This window comes from Oryzias latipes, chromosome 9 (assembly GCF_002234675.1).
Source record: "Oryzias latipes chromosome 9, ASM223467v1".
Taxonomy (NCBI): domain Eukaryota; kingdom Metazoa; phylum Chordata; class Actinopteri; order Beloniformes; family Adrianichthyidae; genus Oryzias; species Oryzias latipes.
The window spans coordinates 13523430-13550023 of NC_019867.2; the positions used below are offsets into that span (position 1 = coordinate 13523430).

Sequence of the window (26594 nt, forward strand, 5' to 3'; positions counted from 1 at the left end):
TGCTCAATTCATTAACGGCACCAGCCCCTGACCATGTGACTTTCATGATTTTTTTTTTTAAATGTTGCTCCTTGAGTCACTGATACAGTTATTTTTAAAAGTAACTACTCTAGAAAACATTTAATTTTGAATCCAGTGTGGACAAAGATGTACAGAACACAACAAGACTGGAGTAGTGTTTTATTCTGGCACATAAAACACGTAACCACATTTATTGAGTATGTGATTACAGGAAAAACATCTGCTTTTTGGCATATGTCATCAACTGCTGCAACTGGCATTATGGAGTCATGGTGTCAATAATTTGGTGTTTTGCATATAAACATGCATTTCACAATATATGCCACAATGTGTCAGATAGGAATAAAAAAAATAGAATAAAATAAAAAGAGCCAGTTTTAATAAGTGATGAAATGTTACATCTCAAACATTGTCCAACATTTTATAGTAAAGAACTTCAGACATCTGAAAGTGCATAGCTTAAAATAAATATTTAACTCAAACTATTTACTTTTTATTTTCTTTTTTTCAATCTGCAATACATTTGACCACTTCATATGTTTGTGCTCTGTGTGATATCTGGAGTATACAAAGAAACACTCTCAATTGAAATAAGTGCATCTAGTTTAGTGATCACTGTTTATTAGGTAACTCCTTCTGATCCTCCAGGACCAGTTGGTTGCTGGTTTTGTTAGATGCTGCTAACTTGTGTGCTGCTCCGGTGTGTTTCTCCGATAAGATCCAACGGGTCGGGGTAAGTTACAAAACAAGCAAAGCACCCACACTCAATGCCTGGACTATATATGAAAATGAAATAAAAACATTTGTTAGTGTGATGATGTTCTGAACATCGGAAAGAAGTGGAGAGAAGTGGATGGAAATGTTTTTTGTGCAATTAGCATGATTTACACACTTACACTTGGAGTATTGACAGATATTACAAGACAAACTCACAGTTTCTAAGCCTGACTCTCTGCACATCAGTTAAAAAAAATAAATCAGGATTACTTCATTCAGAAATGTTACAGATATCAAACTTACACAAACTTTAACCACATCAAATATCAATGTAGCAAAGTGCACATTTTGTTAATGAAAAGAGGGACTTTGTGAAATGAGAGTGGTACAAATTTACCACCACTCTAACACTGCAAATGTTTCCAAGTTTTAAGATTTGATGCAAAAGTGAATTTAGCTGCCAGGAAAATTGTAACAGACAACATATCAGCCATTTTTTTCTTCAACAAAAAGCTTCTGGTATTTGTAAAGGTAAAAACCAAGACTAATAAAGGAAACACTTCACTGCTCAAGAAAAGCTTAATAATTAGAATTTTTTTTTTTAATTGTGTTAAATCTTTGTTTCATTTGTTCAAGCCTGCTTAATGTTTTCTCTTGTGACAACACTTAGAAAAGTGTATTTTACCGGTATGAGTCTGAAAAACAAAAAAAAGAACTCAAACTGACAAGCCACATGTGCAAAGCTGTTTTCAGATTTCTAGTGAGCATTTTCAAACACATATTAGATTATAACCTAAAACTTCTATTACCTGCAACATTGCAGAAAAAGCAAAAAGGTGGCTTTGGAAAGTGCAATCAGATTTTAAAGCCAAAAGTTAGACCTTCATTAAACTCCAGGCAGACCCCGCTAACCTGTTTTAGAGAAAAGAAATGGACAAAGATCACCTGACAGCAGCCTCACATTCTCCAGTGTCAGAGAAAGTGGGATGGGTCTCAGTCAGTAAGGCATTCTCGGAGATGATTGTCCAGTCTGTGGCTTCAAACCTTCTCCTTCATTTTCATGAAACAGTCATAAACATGCTTCAAACAGTGTTATTGTTGTGGCTGTTCAAAAGCCACACCTAGCTTGTCATAAATCTCCTTCAGCAGCAGAAGAGCTGTATCTTCAGATTCCCTAAAGAAAAAAAAAGTTCATTGTGATAAAGAGTAATTATCAGAAAAAACAAACAACCAAAGGTATAGAACTTTCCTTCTTTATAGAAAGGGATAACTTACCAGTAACACAGATGAGACTGGATAGCAAACAAGTATTCATTAAAGCTCTCTATGGGTTTTTCTTGAAGCACATAATCGATCCTTCGTCCTCCATTCAGCATCCCCATTTTGATCTCAGAATTCTCTGTCTGCTCTGCGTTCATGGAGGACTCTGCCTCCACACAGACGCCTGCAGCAGAGACAGAAGTGAGATGAGGACACAGATGTAGATTATGCACATGGGAAACAAAAGCCAGCCACTGTGGGTTTTAGCTCATGTTTTTTTAAAAACTGAAACAAAAATAATGAAGTAACTACAGAAAAAAAAACTTTTAAGAAAGTTTGAATGAAAACAGTGCAGCTCAGTTTACTTTTACTCTGCTGGCAGAAATATTTGTGGGTTTAGTTAATGTTTGAACAATTTAGGAGTACATGTTACAACAATAAAGTGCACGGCAGTTCCTGTTGGAAGTTTGTAAGTGATGCTGCCATTGGAGTTGGACAAGGACTAAAGTCATAAAGTAACATGAACTGCACTGGGAGAACTGTCTCAATGCTTTTTCCATTCAGTATCCATGTTTTATAAACCAGAAAAAAAAATTCTGAGGAGTCTGATTTAAAATTCCACAAATAATAATTATTTTCAATGATTACGCACAAATTTGAACTTCAGTAATTAAAATGAAGCAGAGATTATGAAGAGCAAATGTTAGTAGGGTTAGTTAAGAGATAATACATACTTTTTAATAAAATAATAAATACATACATACATAAATACATAAATAAATCCCAGTTTCACACAAGCATATGTTGCATTTCTGCCAAATCCGTGTAATATAGCAGAGCAGGTACTGTCTTGACAAAAATGATAACCTTTCATATTACATAACTTAATATTACTTATGTTGGAAGAAACTGTCATTTCTGAAATACTGCTAGTGGAGTATTCACTCACCAGCAGTCAAACAAAATTCTGCTTGAGGGCCAAATATTTTTGATAATTTTCCAAAGAGACCTTATAGAAGGATTGAAGCCTCAGGGAAGAGCCAGGTAAGTCAACAACTTTAGTCTAAAATGGCTTAAAACCTATGAGATGGGGATGTGATTATGCATGAGCGAAGGAGAAGCAAAGGAACACTAAAGGCCTGTGGCAAAAATGAGACACATTATGTAACAATTGCTGTTGAATGGAATCGTAAATAGTCTGTTAATAAAACAGTTAACTTGTTTTGTCATAAATAGTGGTGTAACAGCAAAATCATTCGAGATTTCTGAGACAAAATTGTAGAAATATCTATCACAGAAGTAAGCGTTAACATGACGATTTTCTCTAGCCTCTCTAGTCTCATCACCAGCCTGGCTTACCTTTTAAGTAATGCGTATGAATGGCCCCGGGCCACTCCAGTATTTTACTCCAAATATCAGCATTTCTGTCTCCTTTGTTAGCATCAGCATTACTATCTGCTGCTGAAGCTGAGACACAAGGTAAAAGGGTAAAGGTGAGAGGGAGGGCAAGGAAGCAGTAAAACAGATTGGTGGGAGGGCAAAGAACATGCAGAATGGGATGACAGAAGTACAGGAAGACTAAGTTAGACATCCTCTTGAGGCCTTTGTGCTTCCTCTCGCATGCACAAATGCACCACCCATCATAGCAGGGAAGACAAACAACTAAATGTTCCTACCCTGTGCCTCTTGGGGGTTTGCATCAGCGGATGTTTCTCCTTCTTCCACAGAAGGCAGCGCGGCAACAGGTATTCTGGCAAACGACTGCCACGCTGTTCGTAGGGATCCCAGTACATTATTCTTCAGATCCATACTCATTCGAGTCAAACTGTCTTTCAGTTCTATGTGAAAAGAGTTAAAAATTACAATTAAAAGCAAGAGCTTTGAAGCATTCACGTTCTGCAGCAGTGAATGAAAAAGAGACAAACCCAGATGCATTCTCTTTCTGCCTTTGTGGTGAGGGATTAGCATAGGCTCCAGATCCACCTCTGAGACGATCATGGGTTCAATCCGATATGCAACAGGATCGTACTGCAGAGAGGATGAAAGGAAAGACAAATAGTCTCCTTCGTTGTGGAAGCAAAATTTGTTTTAAGTAATTCTTTATCATGGCTCCCAAGGTAAAAGTTCATCAAAACAACGTTTTGCAATTAAAAAAAAAATAAAGATTTCCCCAGTGAACAAACAGTTGATAAAGGGTATTTGAGAGTAAACCACACAAGTACTCACTGGATGGTAGATGTTGTAAAAGCTCTTGCATGTGGGGAAAGTGTAGTTTGGATCAATGCGCTTGAGTCCACGAACCGTCAGGAACATTCCAATTGGGGAGCCAAAAGCAAAAAAGGCCTGAGGTTGGAATGCTAATTGCGGGTAATCAATGGAGACCTGCGAGAAAGAAGATTTGGTGAGAAAAATGGGCTTATTAATCGTGCTGCTTGAGGGGGATTTCAAGAGGATTTTTTCTCAAATGAGGACACCTGGAGGGACAGATGGAGATTACACAATGCTCATTTTGTCTTGAATGATGAAGAGCAGGAGAAAATTGAGAAGATGGCCACTCATGCAAGACAAGTGAAAACAAACGTGTGGCTTCGAGTTGTGCGGTTCTGCTTTGGTCAGCACACAAAAGTGGCAAAGCCATGGAAAATTCTACTTTTGGAGAAAACTGGCACGAGAATATTTTCTGACAAGATTTCATAGAATGCAAAAGAAACTCCAGGCAAAGTGAGATACAACACATAACAAGGCTTTACGTAAAGCCTTTCGGAGACACACCTGTCCCTTGGCTATGCCTCCATTGTTCTGTCCAGGCAAGCGGGGTAAGAATAAAAGCAGGAAGGTAATGGCCCAAAGCATCATCTACAACGCAACAAAATAAAAATACACACTAACTTTGTGTGCATGTGTGCTACCTGTCCAATGCCGACATCGAAGTATTCATAGTCCACGGCGCTGGTGACAGCCTGCGCTCTGTAGAAACGGGACTGCTCAGACGACAATCCTGCAAGCTCGTCAGCGTCGTGACCTGGAATCTGGGGATCTTGCATCTGCAGTGTTGCTGCTGCCTTGCACTCCTATTCAGATGAAAAAAGAAAGTATGAATTTGTTTAAATGCAGTTTACCTCATAAATACAACTGGAATTAATTAAAAGAATTAAGGCCTAGTTCTAGAAAATAACTAAAATAAAGGCTGCATTAAGACTCCATGTATTTTTTATACATGAATAAACACTAAATGAATGTATAAACACCATACCTGCTGGTTTGAACATTTGAAATTAAAAGCCATCTAAAAAAAACATTAGGCACATCTAGCCGTTACAATGGTAACCCAAAAAAACATTCCAGCTAGATCACTTAAAGCAGGAATTTCCAGAATATGAGCCAACTTCTGACCTCTGGGAGCCACCTTCTCTTGATGTAGTTTAAGATTTTCTTCCGGGGTCCCAGAGGAATTCCCAAATCTTTAAGATCGCTGTCTTTGCAGAGACTCTAGGAGAGAAGAAACACATTTTTTTTTTATGTGAAGCGTAAATAAAGATTATCAGCACTTTAAATTATGTCTAACACAGATTTGTGTATATTATACCAGTGATTCCAGGTCAAGGTTTTCTGATTTAAGTATGTCCAGGTATTGCTTTAGGTCCAGTTTGGTTAAAATCTGCTCCAGAGTATTACTGCTTAGAGAAGAAGGATCCCCTGATGGTACCTTAAGCACAAAAAGGCAGGATATGTCAATTGTTTGTCTAAATAGGAAAGAAAGGGGCAACTCCTTTAAAAAAAAGGGAACAATAACTTCAGGTCATTTCTTTTTTCTTACTTTTGATTCCGTCTTTTGATTTGTTAGAAGGTCAAACAGGATCAGAGAACCTACAGAGCAAGTAAAATCTTAGGAATCAGTAGAAGAATTTACAAATGGCGTTTTCACATTCTAGAATACAGCTGTTTTCCCACAGACCACATTTTTGAACATACTTTCATCAGGTACCTTTTTGACACAACAATACTAATCTCTCATAATGAGACAAATGTCATCTCCAATGTAATTGTTCAAAAGAGAGTGAAACAGTAAGACTTAATCAGCTGTACAAAACATTCATAGAGGTTCTCACAAAACACATCTCATTTTGCTCACAATCTTGCAAAATTTTGATCTATTTTAAGATCAAAGTATTATCTGAAGAAACAATCTTTTCTACTGGTATGAAACATTTCCTATATTTCAAGCGTGCAATCCTTGTTTAATTCTGTGTTTGCGCAATACTGACCTAGGCTATGGCCCACGAGAGAAACAGCCCTGTTGAAGTCCGGGTGCCTCTGCTTAAAGAGGGCATAAAGCCTGTTGATTTCTGAGGCCACTGTGTCTACTATGGTCTGGCAGTAGGTTGGGCTGTTGTAGAAAAATAGGTCTAATAGTGTGTCGTTGGTGAAATGCCTTAGCCTGCTGATGCTGGGTAAAGTGATCCTCTGAATGTCCCTAAAAATGAAAAAAGAAGCACATCAGCTAGACAAGTTTAACAAATATTATGAACAGTAAAGTGACTGAAATATCTGTCTTTACTTTGACACTTACTCATCTACACCGGTGGCATCCCCATGTAGAGCACTGTGCCAGTTGACAGGTAGAAACTCCACCCGGCCCACCAGCCCGTCCTGCTGCGCTCGCTTGTAATGGGACGCAAGGAGGGACAGCGAGGCGCTCCTAAAGTCATTTACTGGAGAGAAAAAAGGGTCAAAAGGTCGAACAAAAGACACGCTAATGCATCTGTTTGATATGAACACAATAACACAAACTTACCACATTGTATGATGGACCTAAAACGCAAGTCACAAGCAGGGCCAATGCCGTGCACCATGAAAACAAGATGATCCACCTTATCAGGCTCCCCTAAAACAAACATTCATTTTACATTTTGAAGTAAATAATAGAAATTCTATTTTGCAAAAGGAAAATATTAATATAGCAAAGAACACCAACACACATACCATCAGGTATGTCAATAGGGATACTATCAACTCCCCTCTTGACGGTGCGAGGTCGAGTCTGCTCTGACGGAGAGGAAATCCAGTCGTCCTGCAATCCGATTGGCTGATACTGCATTATGAGCTAAGAAGAGTAAACAAAACAGGCTTAAGAAATAAAGATTGACTATTGGAGCTCATTCTTTATAATTTAAATGTTTTAGTGATTTTTTAAGGGTGTTGTGTCACCCTTTTGCTGTAATAGTGTGTTAAGAAAATTACAAAATAGGAGTCAGCAATAATGCAGTTTATTAAATATGATCAACATTTTACCACAGCTCACTTTAGGGTTGTGTATGATGACCGTCTCCCCTGTAGGAAAGTCAATTTTCTTCTTCCACTGGTCTGAAGTCACTGCTTCTTTAAATGCTTCCTAAGCAAGTACAGAATGGGTGTGATCCATGAAGAAGTAACACACCGTCTTAAGAAAAGAACAAAGTGTGGAAAAGCTAAAGTTCAGAATACCTCCAGCATTTTGCTGAAGTCCTCAGGGTATGGCATGAACCGAGTATCCTTATCCCCTTTGTAGAACCAAGTACAGCGGCGGACCTCAGTGGGAGCCTGCTCCCAATACACGGCATAGCGCTTTCTCTCTTTGACATGTACATCGTACCGCTCCCCATCCACAGCAATTACGACTTCCTCGTCCTGATTTCCTGCAGATAGGATAAAGATCCCATGTCTTATTCTGACCAAAAGAGAAAAAAACTTAAGATTTGCAACAGGCTTTCTGCTATAGCAAAAATATTAACGTGAAGGCAAACCTCTCCTATGAGTTTAAATATCTGTGATATTTAAAACATGAAAGAGTAGCTAAACTGGAAAGGGTACAGCAATAAAAAAATGTTCCTGACAAAACTGATAAGTACTTTAGAATTAGTGTTAAATAGCACTACAGAAATATTAAATGAATTCACATTTACTATTATTTACAATTGAATACCACTACTAACTAAAATTACACATTACTTATAATCATTTTCTCCAAAATAAAGGATTAGTGAACAAAATTAGAATTTTTACTAACAAAATGTTGAACCAAATAAAATAGTTGCTTAGGAATGTAGACAAAAAAGTCTTCATTTCCTCGTGATTTACTGATTTAATAACAAGTTGTGTGTTTACTTCCTCTTTAAAGGATTAACTCCTCTTGAGTCTATCCAATGATCAGATTAGATCCAATAGAACAAACAAACAGCAAAATAAAAGCAAAAATTCCTTAAAATGAACTGTTTTATATATATATATATATATATATATATATATTTTTTTTTTTTTTTTTTTTTTTACAGCATTTTCCATGTTCCTGTCTGTAAAAACATGCAAAGTACCAATTGTTTCTTACCAGTGGTGTATGTGTTTTCTAGTTTGTCAGAGTCCTCTCTGCTGAAAGGGAGCCAGGATGTGCTGTCATCAGCCCGACAACAGAAATACCAGTGAGGCTGCACGTCTTTGTACGGGTCTGGAACCGACTCCTCGTCAACCATCTCATAAGAAGATGTGGATGAAGGAGAGGCCTCATCTAGCAAGCGTGAGGGCTGAAGAAAACATGTGACATGGGGATTAGGATTTGAAATTCAAATGTTCTTCTATAACTGTAACAATATGTAAAAATAACTGATGTCTGCAAAAGACAGTACTGTACATCTTTAGTTTCTCACTACATAGCAAACTACTGTTCGGCACCTCATTACCCAATAAATGTCAAAACAAAGCTACCTGAATTTTTTTAGTGAAATGCTCACAAGTAAGCTTAAACACAACAAAAAAGTAAGTTATATTTTAAACACCAAAACAAAAAAGCAGGCCTCTTTTCAGTTAAAGCCTGTTTTAATCTTTTCTACTTTACATGTTGTGTCTTGCCTCTTTTTCCATTGCCGAAATAACTAAATTACCCCTTTTATCAGAATTTCTTTCTATCGTTCAAAAAAAAAACGACAATTCAGCTCCCTCCTTTGCTGTGCTGGATAAGAGAGCTTCCACTGTTTGACACCAAGCGCACACACACGGTACACAATTGCCAAATCCCCACTGCAGTTTAGGGATAAATGTGACTGCTGTGGACGGACGGATTTATAATCAGATTATAAATTAACTGGAAAACAAAATAAATCTCATTGACTAGCTGATAAAAATACCTTTGTGTGCCATGATTGCTGTGCTGGATGTTTTACAACACTGGGGTGAAGAAAAAACTCTAAAAAAAAAAAAACACTCAGTCAAAAGTGTGACTTTGTGAATTCCAGAACAAAGAATGCAAATACCGTATTCATCTTTGAGGACAAGAGCGCAGGGAGAGATTTTTCACCTCAACTTCTTTGCATAACTGTAATTTTTGTTACATAATGCCACAGGGAAAATTATACAAATGTCTTTTCTTCAGTTTATCTATTAAAGTACGTCTACTCAGAATCCACATACAAATTGCTTTTTTATTTTTAACCATGTTTGGTTAAATGTGTTTGCTTCTCACATGTCTTGAACATTTCTAAATGTCAAAACAAGAATTAGTTTTTCTAGAACTCCCCACCTACTTTCTTACTAAATTCCCACTAAATACTTCATTCTCAATGGCAATCAGCTCCCTTTCAACAATCTGCTAAACTAATTAAAGTTACACTGGCTAAAACAACTCCACCAGTTTCAATAAATTTAAGAAAGTTACATTTAGGACTTTAAAGAATTTTACAGAACAGCCACTCTGACAAAAGAATATTTGACTAAAAATTTTTGAGGCATGTCTGTGTCCTGTGAAGAATGGAAGTGAATTACACAAGACTATGGTTGTGTCGGAATTTCTTCACTACTCACTACTTAGTGTGCCATATAGTGTGTTTACAATTTTGGTGGCTTGTCCGAATCCACAATTGCCAAAATCCAGAGTGCTAGAAATTTTCTATGAATCTCTGTAAAACTCAGGAGTGCATCAACGCTCACTGGGTTGGCAAATATAGACTACAATACATTGTGTTTGAATGTTTTTTAAAGTGGAAAAAAAATTATTTCAATGTATTTTTAAAAATCATTAAAATGATTTAAAAATCATCAAGTTTTTTTCATCAGAATATCGTGGATTCATAAACAGTGTAAAATGTTTATATTTAATAGGCTTTTACTTCAGGATATCTGTGACGTCATATTTGGCATTAAAAAAAGCAGTGAGCATAGAAAATCTAAGGCATTTGTTATCACTGCACCATATAGATTTTTTAGTGAGTAGTGAGGGAATTTAAATATAGCCTAAGTTAACAAACTTCAATAGAAATCTAGTTGAGCATGCGTATATTGTAGATTTGTCATGCCCTTAGGAAAAAGAAAAGAAAAAGGATTCTTAAATTAAGAATTGTGTGTCTGATTTCGAGAGTGACATGTTTGATAATTCAGTTAATTTCAGTGAAACTGAATCCTTAATATCCAATTGTCCTTCCACACCCTCACCTGCTCTTCTGGTGTGTTGGCTTTGGCCCCTGGCTGAGTGGGCTTGCCAAACAGGTCTTGGGTGTTTTCATTAGAGGCCGCCTGGGACAGACCCCCCTGATCATTTGGACTGGATGACATTAGCCCGAGTCAGTTATTCCCCGGGGGGAGGGGGAGGAGGGGGCGACGACGACAGGATGGCCTCTCCCAGGGAACCTGGAATAATAACCAGCAGCAAATGATTAATGAGCAGTAAAGGGGATTGAGAGGCGATCACAGCAAATGCACCCTCGGTGAAAAAGCGTGTAACACAATAACAACTGTTCATAAATAGAAAAACAAACCAGATTTTGTCATTAGTATATTCTTGGGAGACTTACCAATAGCTTTATTAACTATTCATATTGACAACAGGTAACGTAATAAGTTATATTGATTAAAAGACTAGCAGCTTTCCATGAAGTTATGCTACAATTACTGTACGTTTTTACATTGTAAGATACTAAATAACTTACGGATATTATTAGCAAGAAAAAAAATTGTAGCAGGGGTTACTCTTACTGTTGTAAAAACAGAACAAAATGTTGACAACAACAGATCATCATGATGATGCAGCTTATGCTAGCTAGTAGTAACTATCTGTATTGTTTTCATTCCTTGTTTTACTTTTAGTCTTTGCGTGAAAATATAATGGACACATAAGCCGTTGTTAACTAAACTCACCTGCAGCTTCACGTAAACTTTAACGGGGAAGTTTGAGTACGCTGTTTAGCTTGTTCATGCTAACACGGCTAGCCAAGGACAATCTGTTGTCAAATGCCAGCGAGACACGTTAAAGTACAGTCGGAAAAATAAAAGAAAACTCAATTTAGTCTGCCTAAGAAGGAAAGATTAACAGAATTATTTAAACTTCTTTTGAGCAACGCCCAAATCTTCCATAAAGACTTGATAAATGTTTTTTGTCAGCGTAATAAAAGAAAAACAGTAGTCACGCCCATTACACGATTATCTAAGAGCCCAAATGTAGCGTTTCGTTTATGTGATAAATAAATTGCTATGTAAGAAAAATACAGAGATTAAAGTGTCACTTTAAAACATATTGTGTTGACTTGAAGGAATAGCTTGATAACTTATTTTTAAAATCAAGATTTACGAGGCACACTGAATGTAACATTAAATCACACCACATCGAGTGGAGTGTACGCCCCCCAAATAAAAGTTGTCTAAACCAAACACAACATTTTGTTTTTTGTGATACTGTTTAAGTTTTGTGATACTGTTAGATGAACACATTAAGCGTGCGTGTTTTCTTTCTGTTGTGTGTTTATTTAATACGTCTGCATGTTATAGATTCTTTACATGCATGCTAACTTTTCAAAATAAAATAAAAAAGGTTTGACTTTTCACTCTTTCAGCTGAACAGGCTTTAGAGAGCCGATGTTTATTCTGTGACATTGCAATCATACTTATCAAGTTACATCATAAGGCTGATGAACCAAAAGTAAAACTGGTGTAAAGATGTTATAAGTAAACTCCACCGCTGCGGCTCAGGGCAATGCGGTCGGTTGACCGAGGTCAAAACACTTGTGAACGTCTGCATGTGCATAATTTTCTCATCTAACTCAAGGTGGGGGGAGGAGTGAAACATGCCTGAAGGAAGACGGGTGAGTAAAGCTACAACACAGACACACCCAGTCCAACAAAGTTTGTGTGGAGCAATAAGAGGGTGTGGCCTTCCCCCCCTTTTTTTTTTCTTACAGAGGGAGGAAAGATAAGCCAAGTTTGTCTATAGATCAGGGGCAGGAGTCACAAAACTGAAGAGGAAGCAAAACACTTTCACTCTACTGGGAGAGATCGTCCAGCAGTACAGTACATTTCTTCCACTGCTGCTGCAAAGAGAAAACCAGGAAAAAAAGGACTCTGCAAGGAGGAATCAGCTCAGAGAAATAGAAACTCAACGCAAAGGAGGGAATCAACCCAAAGCCATGAAGGACAAACTTAGACGAGGAGGTGGGAGAAATCAAGTTAAGACTGGTGAGTAAAACCTGCAGTCATGTTTTTTTCTACTTGTTTTTTTGCCTTCCTCACACACTGGAAATGTGTGGAGGGAGTGTGGGAGATTTGGCACTGATCTGCTGCTCTGCACAAATCTGCTGTAGCCTTTTCAGAATAGCTGCTGTTTGACCAAGGATTTTTATGGTAGGAGTCTTCTTCATGCACACATGTCATAACTGACATAACTGCAAAACCAGTTATGATTTATTAAAATAATTTGGATAATCACCTTTTTACAGTCATTAAACCTTTAAATACAAAATAAATCTTCAAGGATATCACCCACTGCATGCAGATTACACCCCCACCAGCAATGAAAGCTTTTTATTTTTACACAGAAGTAATGGTTGTTTGAAAAGGTGCATTTCAACATTCCTGAGTTGTTTCTTTGCTTATAAAATATTAAAACTCTGTTGGCAGTTCAGCAGGATTGCTGTCCGCGGAGCTTAAAATTTGGCTTCAGGTTTGCAGGGAGGAGGGATTTCATACAGCGAATCAAGATCAGCTATTTTTTGGGGGTGTGCTTTCCAAAAGTAAAGTTTTCCCAAACTGACAGCAAGAACACAGACTCTTTTGTATGCTGAAAACATAGACACTTAACAAGCTGACATCTATCAGCCAGTGCACTCCACTGCCCGATTTGAATTTTTTTCCCCTTTATTCTTTGTGTCTACCTCTGATTCTTCCACATGCCAATGCTGGGCGTGGCTGTCCCTTCACCCCAGGATGACATGAAGGCTATAGGCAAATTCAACAGGTTTTAGTCTTACTGAAGCTGGTTAAACATGCCGAGTCCTGTTTTTCCTTGATTGTGGTTCAGCAAATGAGTACTAGGTTTAATCCACTTCCAAATTTCTGTCATTTGCATGCATGTAGTCTCATATCCCCCCAGGCACTCTTACAGGCAAAGTCTTAAACCCTCTCCAGGTAGATCTCCTGTCATTCAAGGGGGGAAAACTGGCTTTATATTATTAATATTACAGAATTTAATGATTATCCTAATGTTGTTTTTTTTACTTTGACTTTCTCTCTCATACAGATGTACTCAGCCAGTCTAGTGGCAATAATTCAGTTGCCGTCAAGAAAGATGACGAGACATCCTTTCCTGTAAAAATCCAGGGAGCCGGGGTGGAGCCATTTGAACTGCAGGTACAAAAGGTCTTACTGTGCTTGAGTGTGTGCTACATGGATTAATACATGCATAAATGTTTGTATATGCTCATTAAATATCCAAGATGAAAGGACATCTATGATCTCTGTTTTTATAGGTTAATGGCTTTTGGCTTGTTCAAGATGCAATATTGAACGTGCTTTCGAGAAATGAGGTCTGTCCACGTTCCAACTTGTCTCTGGCTCTAGCTGGTCAGACTCTGGATCCCCTTGCAGAGCTGCAGAGCCTCAAGGGTCTGAAAGCAGGGGTCAGCATGCGCCTCGTAGAAGGTAGTTCGTTTGTTTTGAGCATAATTTTGAATCTTTTCACCAATGCCAAAATATAAAATATACATTTAGGTCTTGGTAAAAGTGTCCCCCCCCCTCCCCCCTGTATTTTAATAATTTATTTAAATGTTTTAGTTGGATGCAACTCCATTTCGTCATTGCAATTTTTAAAGGTTATGCTAACCAATCCCCCTCCTTAACTTTTAGAAAATCTGAACTCTTTTTTCTTTTTTTTACAAAACTTTTTGGTTTACAGATGTTTAGAAACGTTTGGTCAGACGTCTCTGCATGTTCCATGAGAACAGACTTTTCTCAAGTTCGTCCCACCTTTCCCACGTTGCTGTGAGTTTTATTTAGAGTTGGTCACGCTTGTCTTTTCAGAGCCGTACACTTACCACTCAGCCAGACTGCATCTGGCCCGTGTTGTGGAGCTGCTGAGAGCCCCTGGCCCTCAGGATGCTTTAAGGGAAGGACGCTCACCAAGCGTCCTGGAAGCAGTCACGCAAACACAAGCTCCCGGTAAGCACTTAAGAAACGTAGACCCGACTGCAACACAGTAAAAAAAACTGATTGAAAACTTCTCTCTTTGTGCCTATGCAGATGCTGCCTTACCAAACGGAAAAAACCAGAAGCGTACTGTTACCAATTCAAAATCAGAAGTAAGCAGCCAGGATGGAAGTCCACCTGAGTACCTCCTCCCTGGCTCCTCGGAGAGGCCGCTCATGGCTCTACTGCCTCACAGCTCCCAGACAGAGGTGTGATAAGATGAGGAATCTGTTCAAGCATTTCAGTTTAAACAAAGACAACAAACGTCTGTCTTTTTGACCTTCAGGTCCCCAGTTACCTGAAAGACTTATCTCTCAGTTGCTGGAACCCACCTCCAGGACACAGGAAGCTGCAGGGAGACTTCATGTACATCACAGTGTTTACAGTGGAGGGACGACGTTGTGACATCACGTCCTGTGTAAAAGGTTTCTTCCTCAACAGGTAGCTGAATTTTAAATGTGTTCAAAAAAATGAATTGTTTTCAAGTTCATTTAGACTATGCTGCACCGTGGGGCAAAGAAGGTTCTGTTTAGACACTTATACTGCACATTGTCTCACCTAAAAAGATGAGTGAGGTCTGTAATATTTATTATAAATATACAGAAAATAAGTTTTTGGCTCATAAAGCTAATGAAAATTCAGTCTCTTACAGACCTGTTGCCTCATCTTAAAAAAACGTTTTTATCTTCCACTGGTTACCTAAATCAGTGTCACCTGTTTCAACTGGCTATCTGTATGAAAGACACCTGTCCACACCCAAACAGTCAGACTGTAGCATCTCCCCCCTGACCAAGACCAAAGAGCTGTCTGAGGACAACAGGGAGAAGATTGTAGTCCTGAACAAAACTGGCATGAACCAATCTACAAAAAAGAAGCAGCTTGGAAAGAAGAGATCAACTGTTGGAGCAATTATTAGAAAATGGAAGAAATACAAGATCCCTGATGATCTCTGATGCCAGATTATCTTACCTGGTGGGGTACAAATGATCTTGAGAACAGGGGTGAAACAGTCCAGAATTACACAAGGGCAGTGGACTATGACCTGAAGAGAGCTGGGACCACAGTAACAAAGGTTACTGCTAGTAAATCACTACATCACCATCGATTCAAATATCATGCTTTGGGACTGTTTTTCTGCAAAGGGGACATAAATGACCGATCTGTATTCAGCCAGGGATGAATGGTGAGATTCTCGGCAGAAACCTCCTTCCATCAGTGAGAGCATTGAGGATGAAACGTAGCTGGATTTTCCAGCATGAAAATGTTCCCAGACACACATAGCCCGAGCAGAGTGTCTGCGTTAAATGCATTTCAAGGGTCTAGAGTGGTCTAGGCAGTCTCCAGACCCTAATTTAATACAGAATCTGTGGGAGGAGTTGAAATCTAGCCCCTAAACATCACAGTTCTTGAGTATATCTGCATGAAGGAATGGACCTAAGTAGCAGCTACAGTGACAACCTGTTGAAGACCTACAAAAAACCTTTGACCTCTGTCATCGACAACCGGGGTTACATAATCTTAAGTGGGTTAACTTTGAAAAAGGGTGATGGACATCATTTTTGGTCACATTAGAAAAATATAGAATAACAGAAAACCATAAAAAACTAATTCTAATTTTTAATTAGTTAGATTGGCTTCAGGTTGGAATGACAAGAGTTGACTATTAATTTATTTTCACCTACAGATCCACTGAAGATGCATTTGATCCACGCCCTGCACAGTCTTCTGTAGTTTACCACTGCCTCACAGACCTGCTCTGTCACATCAGTCCTGCTTTCAAACAAACATTTACCACCCTCAAAACCAGGTAACCCACTATTAAAGCATGAGCTCCATTTTACTTTTAAAGAACATATATATGAGTTCAACCAGGGTAAGGCAGGGAATTCCAACTTCTTTCTTCAGGCCTCAGCAACCAGCAGTGGAGGTGACTCCCACTCCTTACCACACTCTGAGCTGGCTCGGACCTCCCTGTGCCTCTCGGGCCCACAAAAACTCCTACAGTAGGCTGGGTTTGGATGAACAGGCAGCAACGCAGGTTTGTGGAGGGAGGTGCAATTCTTTGACAGGTGTTTGGAATCAAATAATGCAGTTCTGTGGTTTTTAGGCTCCAGATTGGAATGAGGAGTTACAAGGGGCCAGAGATCTTCCTCAGGGAAGTCTGGAGGAGAGGGTGCAGAGAGACCGATCTGTTCTACAGGTTAAGTGTCAGTGTTATGAAATTTAAACCTCAAAAAAGGACTTTTATTTTATTTTATTGTTTTCAAGTTGTTTATTTGTAGAAAAAGATAAAATACTTATCTGAGCTTTTTGATTTTGTAAAAACACACATTGTATTCTAGTCACAAAAAGAAAGAAAAAACAGTAACACTTGCAATCTGCTGAAGGAACCATCTATCTGTTCATTGGTCATTGATGATTTGGGGTGAAAAGTTGTAGTGATTGTTGGGATTTACTTTCTCCTCCTCAGGTTAACGGGGCATTTGTGAGGGCTGTCATGCAAGGAGCAGAAACCATCATAGATGGGTTTGTTGAACCAGTGAATGGAAACCCAGAGGACCCAGCTTTCCTATGGGGTGGCCTGTTCATGAGCCAAGGGGCAGGCGGTGGGATGTTTGGCAATGAAAGGGGTCGCAGGTGAGACACGAAACATGTATACTAATAAACAAGCAAAAAATGGTTTTGCTCTCAACTTTAAAGGGTAAAAGATTCTATCTTCATATAGATAGATCTTATTTACCGTAATCACTTTTTCCTCTCATTCTGTTTTCGCAGGGCAGCTCAGAGACTGGAGCTAAAAGGCGTTCAGGCTTACAGTGACTTGGAGGGGCTGCAGGGACTGCACACTCTACCTACAGCCATCGTGGACTACAGAGGAGTGCGACTGTCTGCTCAAGGTCTGGCGCCTGGCTTAGAAGGCTCGGAACAGGGAGAGGAATCCAATGCTGCTTCAAGGTAGTTACTTTAAACTGAGACCAGGCTGCTGTAAAACTGCATGTGTTGTGAGCATATTATGGGGCTGTCAGTCCTAAATGCCCTTTCCTTTTGTGTTCAGAGGTTTGCTTTATGGGGTGAATGCAGGACCCCAGGAGTCCCCCCATCGCAGAAAGCTGCTTGCCCTCTTGGCCCATTCAGCCAAATCGCTTTCCCTCCAGAGACACGTTGTTCTAACACCTAATGGTCATAAAGTACCGCTCTTCACTGCCGCGGATGCTCAGGGGCTTCTGGGAGCTGACGGGCGGTTCTACTTACTAGACGTGTTTCGGACCTTTCCTGCTGATGCTAACTTTTGTCCAGAGACGGAAAGCCACACACCTACTGAAGATGAAAATACAAACAAAAGCTGTGAACAAGAGCTGGAGAAAAATGGCTGTCAAAAAGAGGGCTTTCCGAGGAATTACTGTGCCTCTTCTGGGCTTCCAAGAAGCTTTCCTCACCGCCTTTGCAGGCTGAGACCGGAGTTGGTGCAGGCTTTCATCCAGCACAAGTAAGTCCTGCATGACAGAAACCAGTGTGGAATGCACTTTTGTTTTTTTAAGTTTTCATAAAATACGGATTTCATTTTCCCTTTAGACACTCCCAATTCACGCAGCTTGTCAGAGAAAAGCTGGATGAGAATGGAGGTTTTGAAAACTGCGCACTAGCATGTAAGTTTGTTTTTGTCAGTGCTCAAATCCAAATTTTGTTGAAAAAATTCTGAATTAACATAATGGTTTGCTCCTCACAGCTGACTCACGGTCCACTGATGCCATGCGAGCCGCATGTCAGGAAGTGGGGTCACTTAGTGACATCATCTTTGAGATGCGCTTCAACCCAAATGTTTTTTCACCAGGTATTTGCTTAAAAAAAGCATTCAATTATTTAAACTTACACTCCAGGACGGCATTAGAGCTCATCCCTCCTGCGTTTCAGGAATAGCTTTTCCTCCAAGTGAAAAGGCATCAATAAATCTGCAGGAAAGGTTGCTGAGGGAAGCTGCAGCTTTCATCATCACAGATCAAATCCCAGCCTTTGTAAGTGGTCGTGTGTATCACAGACATGCTTTAGAATAAATAAAATGGTCTCATGTCAGTTGTGCTTGTAGATACAATGTTGCTTGCAAAGCAGAGAAGCACCAATGGACGGAGCATCTCTTAAACATGCGCTGCACCAGAAAGGCATCAATGTCCGATACTTGGGGCACGTGAGCAAGTCCATCATCCAGTCAGAACACAAGGAGCGACTCAGGCATATAATGGTTTGTTATTCATCAACAGAAATATGAAAAACATTCCTTCATTTGCAGATGTTTAGTTAAGTCTTTTTCATTATTTCTGCCCTCACCAGAGGTCAGTTATGGGAGACATTTTCATCTGCTCAGCCAGAAGAGTATTCAACACTTTCCTTCAGGTGCTTCATAGAGTTTTTGAACTATCCTTTTTTTTTAAATACTCTAGAATAAATTCTGTTCATTGAGGTGTTCACTTGTTTCTGAAATACTGTCTGGATATGTCTTTACAGGGTGTGGACGTACCAAGTTTCTCTGCAGCAGTCAGCCACTTCCTCAACTGCCTGTTAGTCCCAAACTTCTCAGCCTCTTTTGTTGGAGAGGAAACCAAGAAAAAGTCGAGGCGGCGCGGCCGCACTGCTGGATCTTCTGAAACCACACCCTGGAGCCTGCTGACAGGTGCTGAGCTGTGGAATCTGGTCTGCCAGGATGCAGCTGAAACATACGACGTCTCTGACAGCCTTGGGTGGGGTTCCACACTCTCTCCTTCTACTCTTTTATGCAAATTTGCCATGGTTAGTATCTGAAGTGAGATTATTCTCTGTGACAGCTCTGGTCCAAGCCACCTGGTGGAACACTTTGGCCTTCAAAAACTCTCTTTGCTCAGAGACTTCTGCTTGAAGACTGGACTGCAGGTAACTAATATATTTGCTATGAGCATGTTCAAACTAGGTATTACGCCATCAGCAATTAAAATCAATCACTTTATTTGTACACCAATTTTCATCATCATGCTGTCAAAAACACGGTGCTTAACAAACATCAGTTAAAACAATTAAAGGTCATAAGCAACAAAAAAATAAGACATAAAGAGGAAGGAAAGATCTAAATGATAAACCATAAAACACTTAAGATTAGTTAAAAAGATGTCTTTATAGTATAGATAAGAGAGCAGAACCTGAGGATCTGCATATTTGTATGGACTGAGGATGCAACAGAACATGCAAACACATCATCTCCAAAGGATCATTAAAATTAAGGGAAACTTAATAAATTCAACCCTCAAAATTGGAAAATAAAATAGATTTATTTCAAGTTGAATCTCTACTTACAAGAGTATCATGAGGTTTCTTATCAAAAAACAGCAAATGAGTTGATCGTCAGTATTTGTGTGCACCTAAAAACAGAGATTTTGGTCATTTCTGATCAGAACATCCAAGGTTCTTGTTCCCACAACCGGAAAGAAATCTGCTCTGACTATAACAAAACAAATAATTCTTTCTGTCTCTTTTGAAAGTATTATATTGCCATAGAAAAAGGGGCTAGTTTATAATCTTTTGATCAAATAATTGGCGAGCTTGTAACATCTAAGAGAGACTTCCAATATTTCAAGTGTCATTCAGAAAGGCACACGCTTAAAGCCAAATCTCATCAAACCCAGCAAAAAAAAAAAAATCACATAATTATGACCTATTTTGGAGGAGAAAAACCTGTTCTTTGTAAAAAGAATATATCATACTAAACTCTTCTTGTCATGACTGGACAAAGGCCCCAAGCATACAGCAAAAGCTGCAAATATATTTACATAAAACTGCGAAATGGAATAAAAGCAAACTGACAGAAAAGTGACTTTTATTTCTCTGTTTGTGTTCACATTAGTTGAGACTCAGAGACTACTTCCTGGAAACTCAAAGCAAAGCCCCCATCAGTCCAGACGACATTCTGAACATCTTCCCTGTGGTCAAACACATTCACATGCCGACTGAGGACGCCGTAAAGGCCTTTCGTGCCGCACAGAACTTCCTTCAGAAAGGTAAGTCACCCAAATCTGATGGGCGTCATCATGACTAATATGGGTTTAAAGATCTAACACTGCACTGTAATTTTGCTGGGTTCCCAACTGCAGGTCTGCTGGAACAGGCCCATGAGAAGTTGAAGGAAGCAGCATACCTCTATGGTAGGGTGTGTGATGACCTCCACCCTGATGCCTGTTTCTGCAACAGCATTTTGGCAAAGGTGACCTTCCTGCAGGGGAAATCAGCAGAAGTAAGGCTACTTTGACTCATTTTTGAATGTCTGCCAATCACACAGTTAGTTGTGCAAGGGACACACTGAATTGCAGTGACTCATTCAGGGCAAATGATCATTTTTTAGTTCATTGTTTTTCTCCACACTTCATTCCTTTGGTTATAGAGTGGCTAGAATGAGTGTTCATTTCAGGATGTCTGAATGTCGTCATGACTCGTGGTCACTTTGACTCTCGTTAAGGCTCGGAGCGTGCAGCTGAAAGCAGTGGTCATGAGTGAAAGAGTACTAGGCTTTGACCATCCCAACACCATTCAGCAATATGTGAGTATTGACACAACCTCCAAAATCAATATAATTATTATATAAGAAGCTTTAACAGATGTGTAGTTTTTTTCTGGTTGTCACCGTTTGGTTGATTTAAATGTGTTACAAAAAGGCCCTCCTGGGAGTGTATGCATATGCTGGAGGGGAAACAGCCCTGGCTCAGAGATGCTTCTTCAGAGCTCGTCTACTCATCCTCACAATCCACGGTGAAGACCACCCATACACTGCAACTGTGGATGTAAGTTACTGAGCCTTTGATGCTCTTCACCACATGCCATGAACCAGCATTTTGACTGCGGTTTGTTGTTTGTTTGATGTTGTTTCTTTGCAGAGCTGTCTCGGCCTGATGCTGACTGAAGATCCAACCGGGCAGTTCCTAAAGAATGCGCTGAGACTCAACATTTCCTTCTTTGGCCTCAAAGATTTTAACACTGCTCTCACGTAAGATGTTTTTAAAAGCGTAGATTCTTTTTTTTCTTTTACTTCAATAATCCGTCTATTTCTTCATCTGGATGTGCAGTCAGCATCTGCTAGCTCAGTGGATGTGCAGGAAGGGTGACTACAGAAGTGCCATGACCCACGAGAAAGAAGCACTCACGGCCTTCACTTCACTGGTTAGTGACTGCAATGAAAAACGGACATCGAAACGGCCTGCATTTGAGTTTGTTCATTTTTTTTTTCTTTTTAAGTTTGGCGAGGACCATCCACAGACTTGCTGCAGCAAAGAGTTTCTAAGCACCATAACCAAGCAGGCGGTGAAGGTGGAGCGCACTCTCAGACAGGCAGGAGCTGACTGCACCGAGCAAACCATTGAGGTATGGTAGGAACCCATGTAGCACTCATGCAGAGGAGGAAACCCCCACTCACTTTGTTGTCCCGTCTGTTTTCAGTGCTTGAACCCAACAACTGAAACAATTCTGGAGCAGATGGTTCTGGTCACAGGAATCAGAAGAATTTCACGCAGGTACACATTCATAGCAATATATAAGCATAATTCCACAATGTTGTTGTCGTTTATACCCTGGTGGGGCCCCACCAACCTGATATTCAACTAAATCAGGGTTAGAGCTGTTCTTTTAAGTCCTGCACTAATTTATTCTGGAAAAGTGAGAACTTGATGTTTTTTGATTATCAGCTTCTTCTTATGGAGTGTAGGAAGATGAACGAGCATGCATGGTTCCTGCTGATCTAAAACGATCTAATAAGTATTAAATATACAAATCCAAAACTAAAAAAGGATTTAAAATGTAATTAATTTGATTGGTCTTTTTTGGCTTTCTTTAGAGTAATTTCTTTGCAAAAATGTTCAAGTCACTAAGAAAGTAATGTCAGTCTATTCAGTTGCATTCCAAATGACTCACTAATATTGCTGGCTTGTTCTCAACATGGGCTAGTTCAACTTTATCATGACGTGGTAGGAGAAAGTTCATTCTCCACTTGGTTGACACCACTGAGTATGTGTCAGAGGCTTGCTGCACCTTTGGCCATTATGGGTGTGAAACTGGCATTAAACTCTGCTCCCAGTGGCCTTAAGTGGTTCTTAAAAAGTCTTAAATACAACTTGTAGAAACCTGCAGGAGCCCTGAGCATGGGAATAGCTCTGATCATGACAGAGCCTCAGCGCATGGGAGAGACGAGGAAAATTAGCTTTAAAAGTAAGAGTGACGTCTGAGCCGTACTGTCTGAATAGTCAAGGCAACAAGAGAAGTAAAAGGAAATAGTGTTAAATGTTCATTTACAATTTTTCAGCAAACTAACAGAATTACTGTTTGAAGACTAACTCCAATCATCTATTGATCTCTTGAAAAAGCAATCCCAGTAGTCTTTTAAATTTGGATTATTCCGCTTTTAGCCAAAATCATAAAACCTGCTTCGTTTTCTAGGACATAGTTTCTGCAGTGCAGCAGAAGTTCATTACCAATTTGCCTGTTGCCGCAGGGCATCCCACCCCCATTTCCCGTCATCCATCTGTTTTACACTCTCTCCCGCTGGTGTACATCCTCTCACAACCACAAGCTAACATTAGTAGTGTAACAAAAATGGCGAGGAATATCTGAGCCATCCAGTTGTACAGTTTTGAGCCGAATTCCAGCTCAGAGGAGGAAAACAGAGACGTTAATGGATCTAAGAAATACTCAAAAATGCAATTTTAAGCTTATTTTACTTTACATGTGTCCTTCATTATCAGAAAAATGCCACATAAAAAAGAATGATGCCAAAAAAACATGTTAAAAACACAATTTTCATCGGAAGTGAGCGTGTAAGAATAATTGAAAAAAGTCTTGATGGCATTTAGTAAATAGTTATGATTTCAATTTCCTTTTTATTAATAAAATATTTTAGTCAAATGTTATAGGCATTTGTTCCATAGTTATATAGATGACAACCTGAGAACTTTTAATGTGCGAGTATGTTTACAAAAACACATTACCTTAATCATATCTATGATTTTTTTTTCCCACAGTTGTTCTATCTTGCATAAATATGACAAATTACTTTTTGTTTTTCCAGTGACAGGTTCAATGAATTCAAGCAGAAGCACCTGGAACGGAAGGTAGCAGCAGCCAAAGAACTGGGAATCAAACTGATTACCGGCTCTGCCATTACAGACCTCATTAACGCAAGAGAAGGAATTTCAAATAGGGAAACAGGAAACTGGAAGGAGGTTCAGGATGGGAGACACAAAGCCGAGGAAAACGGGGGAGAAATCCAGGAGCAGCAGCCTGCGGAAGACCAATCTAAGACTGCAGCTACCGTATCAGCTCATAGCTGTGAGGAAAAGGCCGCTGAGCAGAGCAAAGATGAGGGAGAAAGTAGCACAGAGGCTGTAGCTGTTGATGCCAAGAAAGAGAAAAATGATGAGGAACATGGTGCAATGAATGGAGCTGTGGACAGCCCTGTCAGCCCATCCAGCCTTAAGAGTAAACTGACATGGGCAGATATCGTTGGTTCAAAAGCAGTCAATGGAACAGGAAGTAAAACGGTAAACGGAGCAGACAGTGTCGCTGTCAGTGGAGCGGCTAAAGAGTGAAGGCATAAAGAATACTGGGTTTGGGAGAGTTTAAAAGTCACTGCTGTAAGGCGAACCGAAGATTTAAGCTGTAATGTGATTTAAAGCAGGACGAGTGTTACTTTATTCATAAAAAACTTTCTGTCTGTAAATGCACCATAGTTATTACAGGAGGTGATCAGCTGTAATGTGACTAAACGGCTGATGTTTTTGGATACATTCTGACTTTAACACTAGCCCAGCAATTTTTTAAAACATTTTTTTTATTCAACAATGCTTGTGCTCCATACAGAAAAACTGAAATTCTTGTTTTTTCTTTAAATCTTTTGTCTGAAAACAACGTTGTTCTTTTGTTGTTGCATTTGTTCAAACCTTCTTTGTGATTTGATGTCTCAACTTTCTTGATCCTGTCGAGTGTTGTGCTGTGAAAAAGTATTCCCAAGTTTTAATAATTTGTTCAAAATAAATTCTTGGTGAGTTTTTAATCGGTTCTAATTAAATTACTTACAGACATATGTTGATAGTGTATGGGGTGCTAATAATGCAAGTCTTGTGCAACAAAGCTGGTATTTGAGGTTACATTTTTCATTTTCCCTAAGTTTGAAGTACACTTCCATTTTCAAAACTATTTGAATAAAAATGTGTTTTTGGAACCAAGCTTTGTACTTGAGATGCTTCATTAAATAAATGAATTTAAAAGTTGCTAGAAGTGTTGCGAAAGGGGATAAAGTTCTAAAAAAATGGAAAGTACTATAACGCCATATACATGAAGAAAACCATCTTTAACTAATTGGCTTGATTTGTAATGTTCCACTTTCGTTTTGTGAAAAATCTGAACATAATAGTTTCCTACATGTTTGAAAATTTATATCAAAATTTTATTTCAATGAAGTCCAGTCAGCTCTGAGTTTCCTTCAGGATTATCTCCAAATCCTGGCGGTCTCTGTATTCAGGTTCAGGTGACTCAGCCCAGTTAGTCTGTGGCACTTTGTGTAAGATGTGGGGAGGAAAAGCAATGACTGCCGTATCACTGAAGACATCTATCATGTGAGAAGGACAAGGCAGCATTTTTTCCTCACAGAGGTCCACAGCTTTACTGATGTAGCTGTATTCCTGTTTGAACACTCTTTCCACCGTTCTGCAACAGACAGAGGACATTATTTCATCTCTGTTTGCTAAAAACGATGCGCTCCATCATCAGTGTTTTCTACGAACCTTTCCCTCATACCATTGAAGCTGTTTCCAATGATTACAAGCTGGTATAATCCCCGTAAGCTCCAGTTTTTCCACAGTAGGTTGTTGTACAGAGCCTTCCCACAGTGCATGAGATAAAAAAGAGTGGGCTTGGTCACCAGACGCTTCCCCTCCTAAATAAAACAGCGGATACTTTAGTCTGTTTAGATCTCAGTTACGGTGATAACATCAGCAGTTTGTTCTCTAGAAGTGCAAAAAGAAAAACAATTGACATGACCTCGTTTTCTGTGAGTACAGTCATTCCCAGCTCCCTCAAGACATCCTGCTCTCCAGAGGAGAATATGGGATCATAAACCAAGCAATCCCTTAAGGAAACCTTTAGGAGAAAAAAAACTAAATGAGCAACTCAAAACAAACATAACACATGTTTGTTAGAACATAGTCTAATGCTCTCTTCTGACCTGTAATACTTCCAGCAGCAGAAGCAGCATGGCAAGCTGATACCGGGCTGCAGTGCAAGAAGAAAAGGAGCCAAGGCCATAACACACACACTCCAGCTGATCACCTGTGTTCTTCAGATGCTCCTCAGTGACGTCCTTCTCTGCAGATGCTGATGCTGTGGATGCCATCAGCAGCTCATCTGAGGACGAGGAACATAAGAGTTACAATTCAATTACACACTAAATAAAAAAAACATGTCTAAAAAATTTGGTTATGTTTTACTTACCTTTCCATTTGTGCCAAAACTCTTCGCATCTCAACTCAGTCCTATGAGACAGAGAGTAAAGAATGAGATATCAGAATTAGTTTTCCCCTCGATAAGGCACAATGAACTATGTTTATGAGTGGTTTTCCGTTTTTTTTATTTTATTTCTTACACAGTGGTCCTGATCCGTCTGACAACTTTCTCGACATCAAGCTGGTCTTCTTGGACGCTGGTGGAACTTAAAGGCACATGAGATTTAAACTTCCTTGTTTGCCCTTTTCGACGCCGAGCGACCTGCCACTCACTTTCAGACATTTTTTTTATCTCATTCCCATCATTCAACGATCTATAATAAAATGTTAGGGGTGAAAAAAAAACAGTGATAATAATTAAAAAACAAACACCCTAATCACCTCCGCCACAAAATCAGCAGCGCGTAGGACGGTTTTAAGTGTAACACATTTGTCTTCCGGTGTAACGCCAAAATAAAAGCTTTTATCACATAATTTATTAACCTAAATGTGTGGTGTTGCTGTTTTAACTTAGAGAAATTTATATAAAAACCAACACAAATCTTTAGTAAATGCAAACAAATAAAAATAAGTAAAATCTCAAAGTTTTAAGGTCACAACATTTATTCGTCAGTACTGACG

At 39.3% G+C, this 26594-nt stretch overlaps 3 protein-coding genes across 3 annotated transcripts; 1 reads left to right on the forward strand and 2 right to left on the reverse strand.

Annotated features, from left to right (window-relative positions):
* Positions 1–165: 165 nt before the first annotated feature.
* ddhd2 (DDHD domain containing 2) lies at positions 166–11404 on the reverse strand. Its single transcript, XM_023958509.1, has 20 exons — positions 11158–11404; positions 10456–10650; positions 8363–8555; positions 7483–7673; positions 7301–7390; positions 6982–7102; positions 6794–6883; positions 6569–6710; positions 6264–6472; positions 5816–5865; positions 5585–5704; positions 5392–5487; positions 4908–5069; positions 4771–4797; positions 4225–4380; positions 3924–4026; positions 3675–3836; positions 3358–3465; positions 2014–2182; positions 166–1912 (listed from the first exon to the last, which is right to left on the reverse strand). Exons 2-20 carry the CDS (start codon positions 10573–10575, stop codon positions 1831–1833), a joined length of 2391 nt encoding a protein of 796 aa, XP_023814277.1. The 5' UTR covers positions 10576–10650; positions 11158–11404; the 3' UTR covers positions 166–1830.
* Positions 11405–12194: 790 nt separating this feature from the next.
* LOC101160740 (clustered mitochondria protein homolog) lies at positions 12195–24694 on the forward strand. The gene is made up of 28 exons (XM_011479218.2): positions 12195–12468; positions 13529–13638; positions 13758–13929; positions 14308–14445; positions 14527–14681; positions 14759–14913; positions 16157–16279; positions 16378–16510; positions 16580–16672; positions 16943–17109; positions 17248–17427; positions 17528–17959; positions 18046–18119; positions 18200–18304; positions 18385–18485; positions 18557–18709; positions 18799–18861; positions 18973–19205; positions 19290–19374; positions 20339–20492; positions 20586–20725; positions 20948–21028; positions 21144–21269; positions 21363–21472; positions 21552–21645; positions 21721–21846; positions 21922–21995; positions 23543–24694. Exons 1-28 carry the CDS (start codon positions 12420–12422, stop codon positions 24060–24062), a joined length of 4146 nt encoding a protein of 1381 aa, XP_011477520.1. The 5' UTR covers positions 12195–12419; the 3' UTR covers positions 24063–24694.
* A 203-nt stretch (positions 24695–24897) lies between these two features.
* srrd (SRR1 domain containing) lies at positions 24898–26406 on the reverse strand. The gene is made up of 6 exons (XM_004072417.4): positions 26114–26406; positions 25963–26003; positions 25697–25875; positions 25513–25611; positions 25257–25408; positions 24898–25179 (listed from the first exon to the last, which is right to left on the reverse strand). Exons 1-6 carry the CDS (start codon positions 26254–26256, stop codon positions 24939–24941), a joined length of 855 nt encoding a protein of 284 aa, XP_004072465.1. The 5' UTR covers positions 26257–26406; the 3' UTR covers positions 24898–24938.
* Positions 26407–26594: the final 188 nt, after the last annotated feature.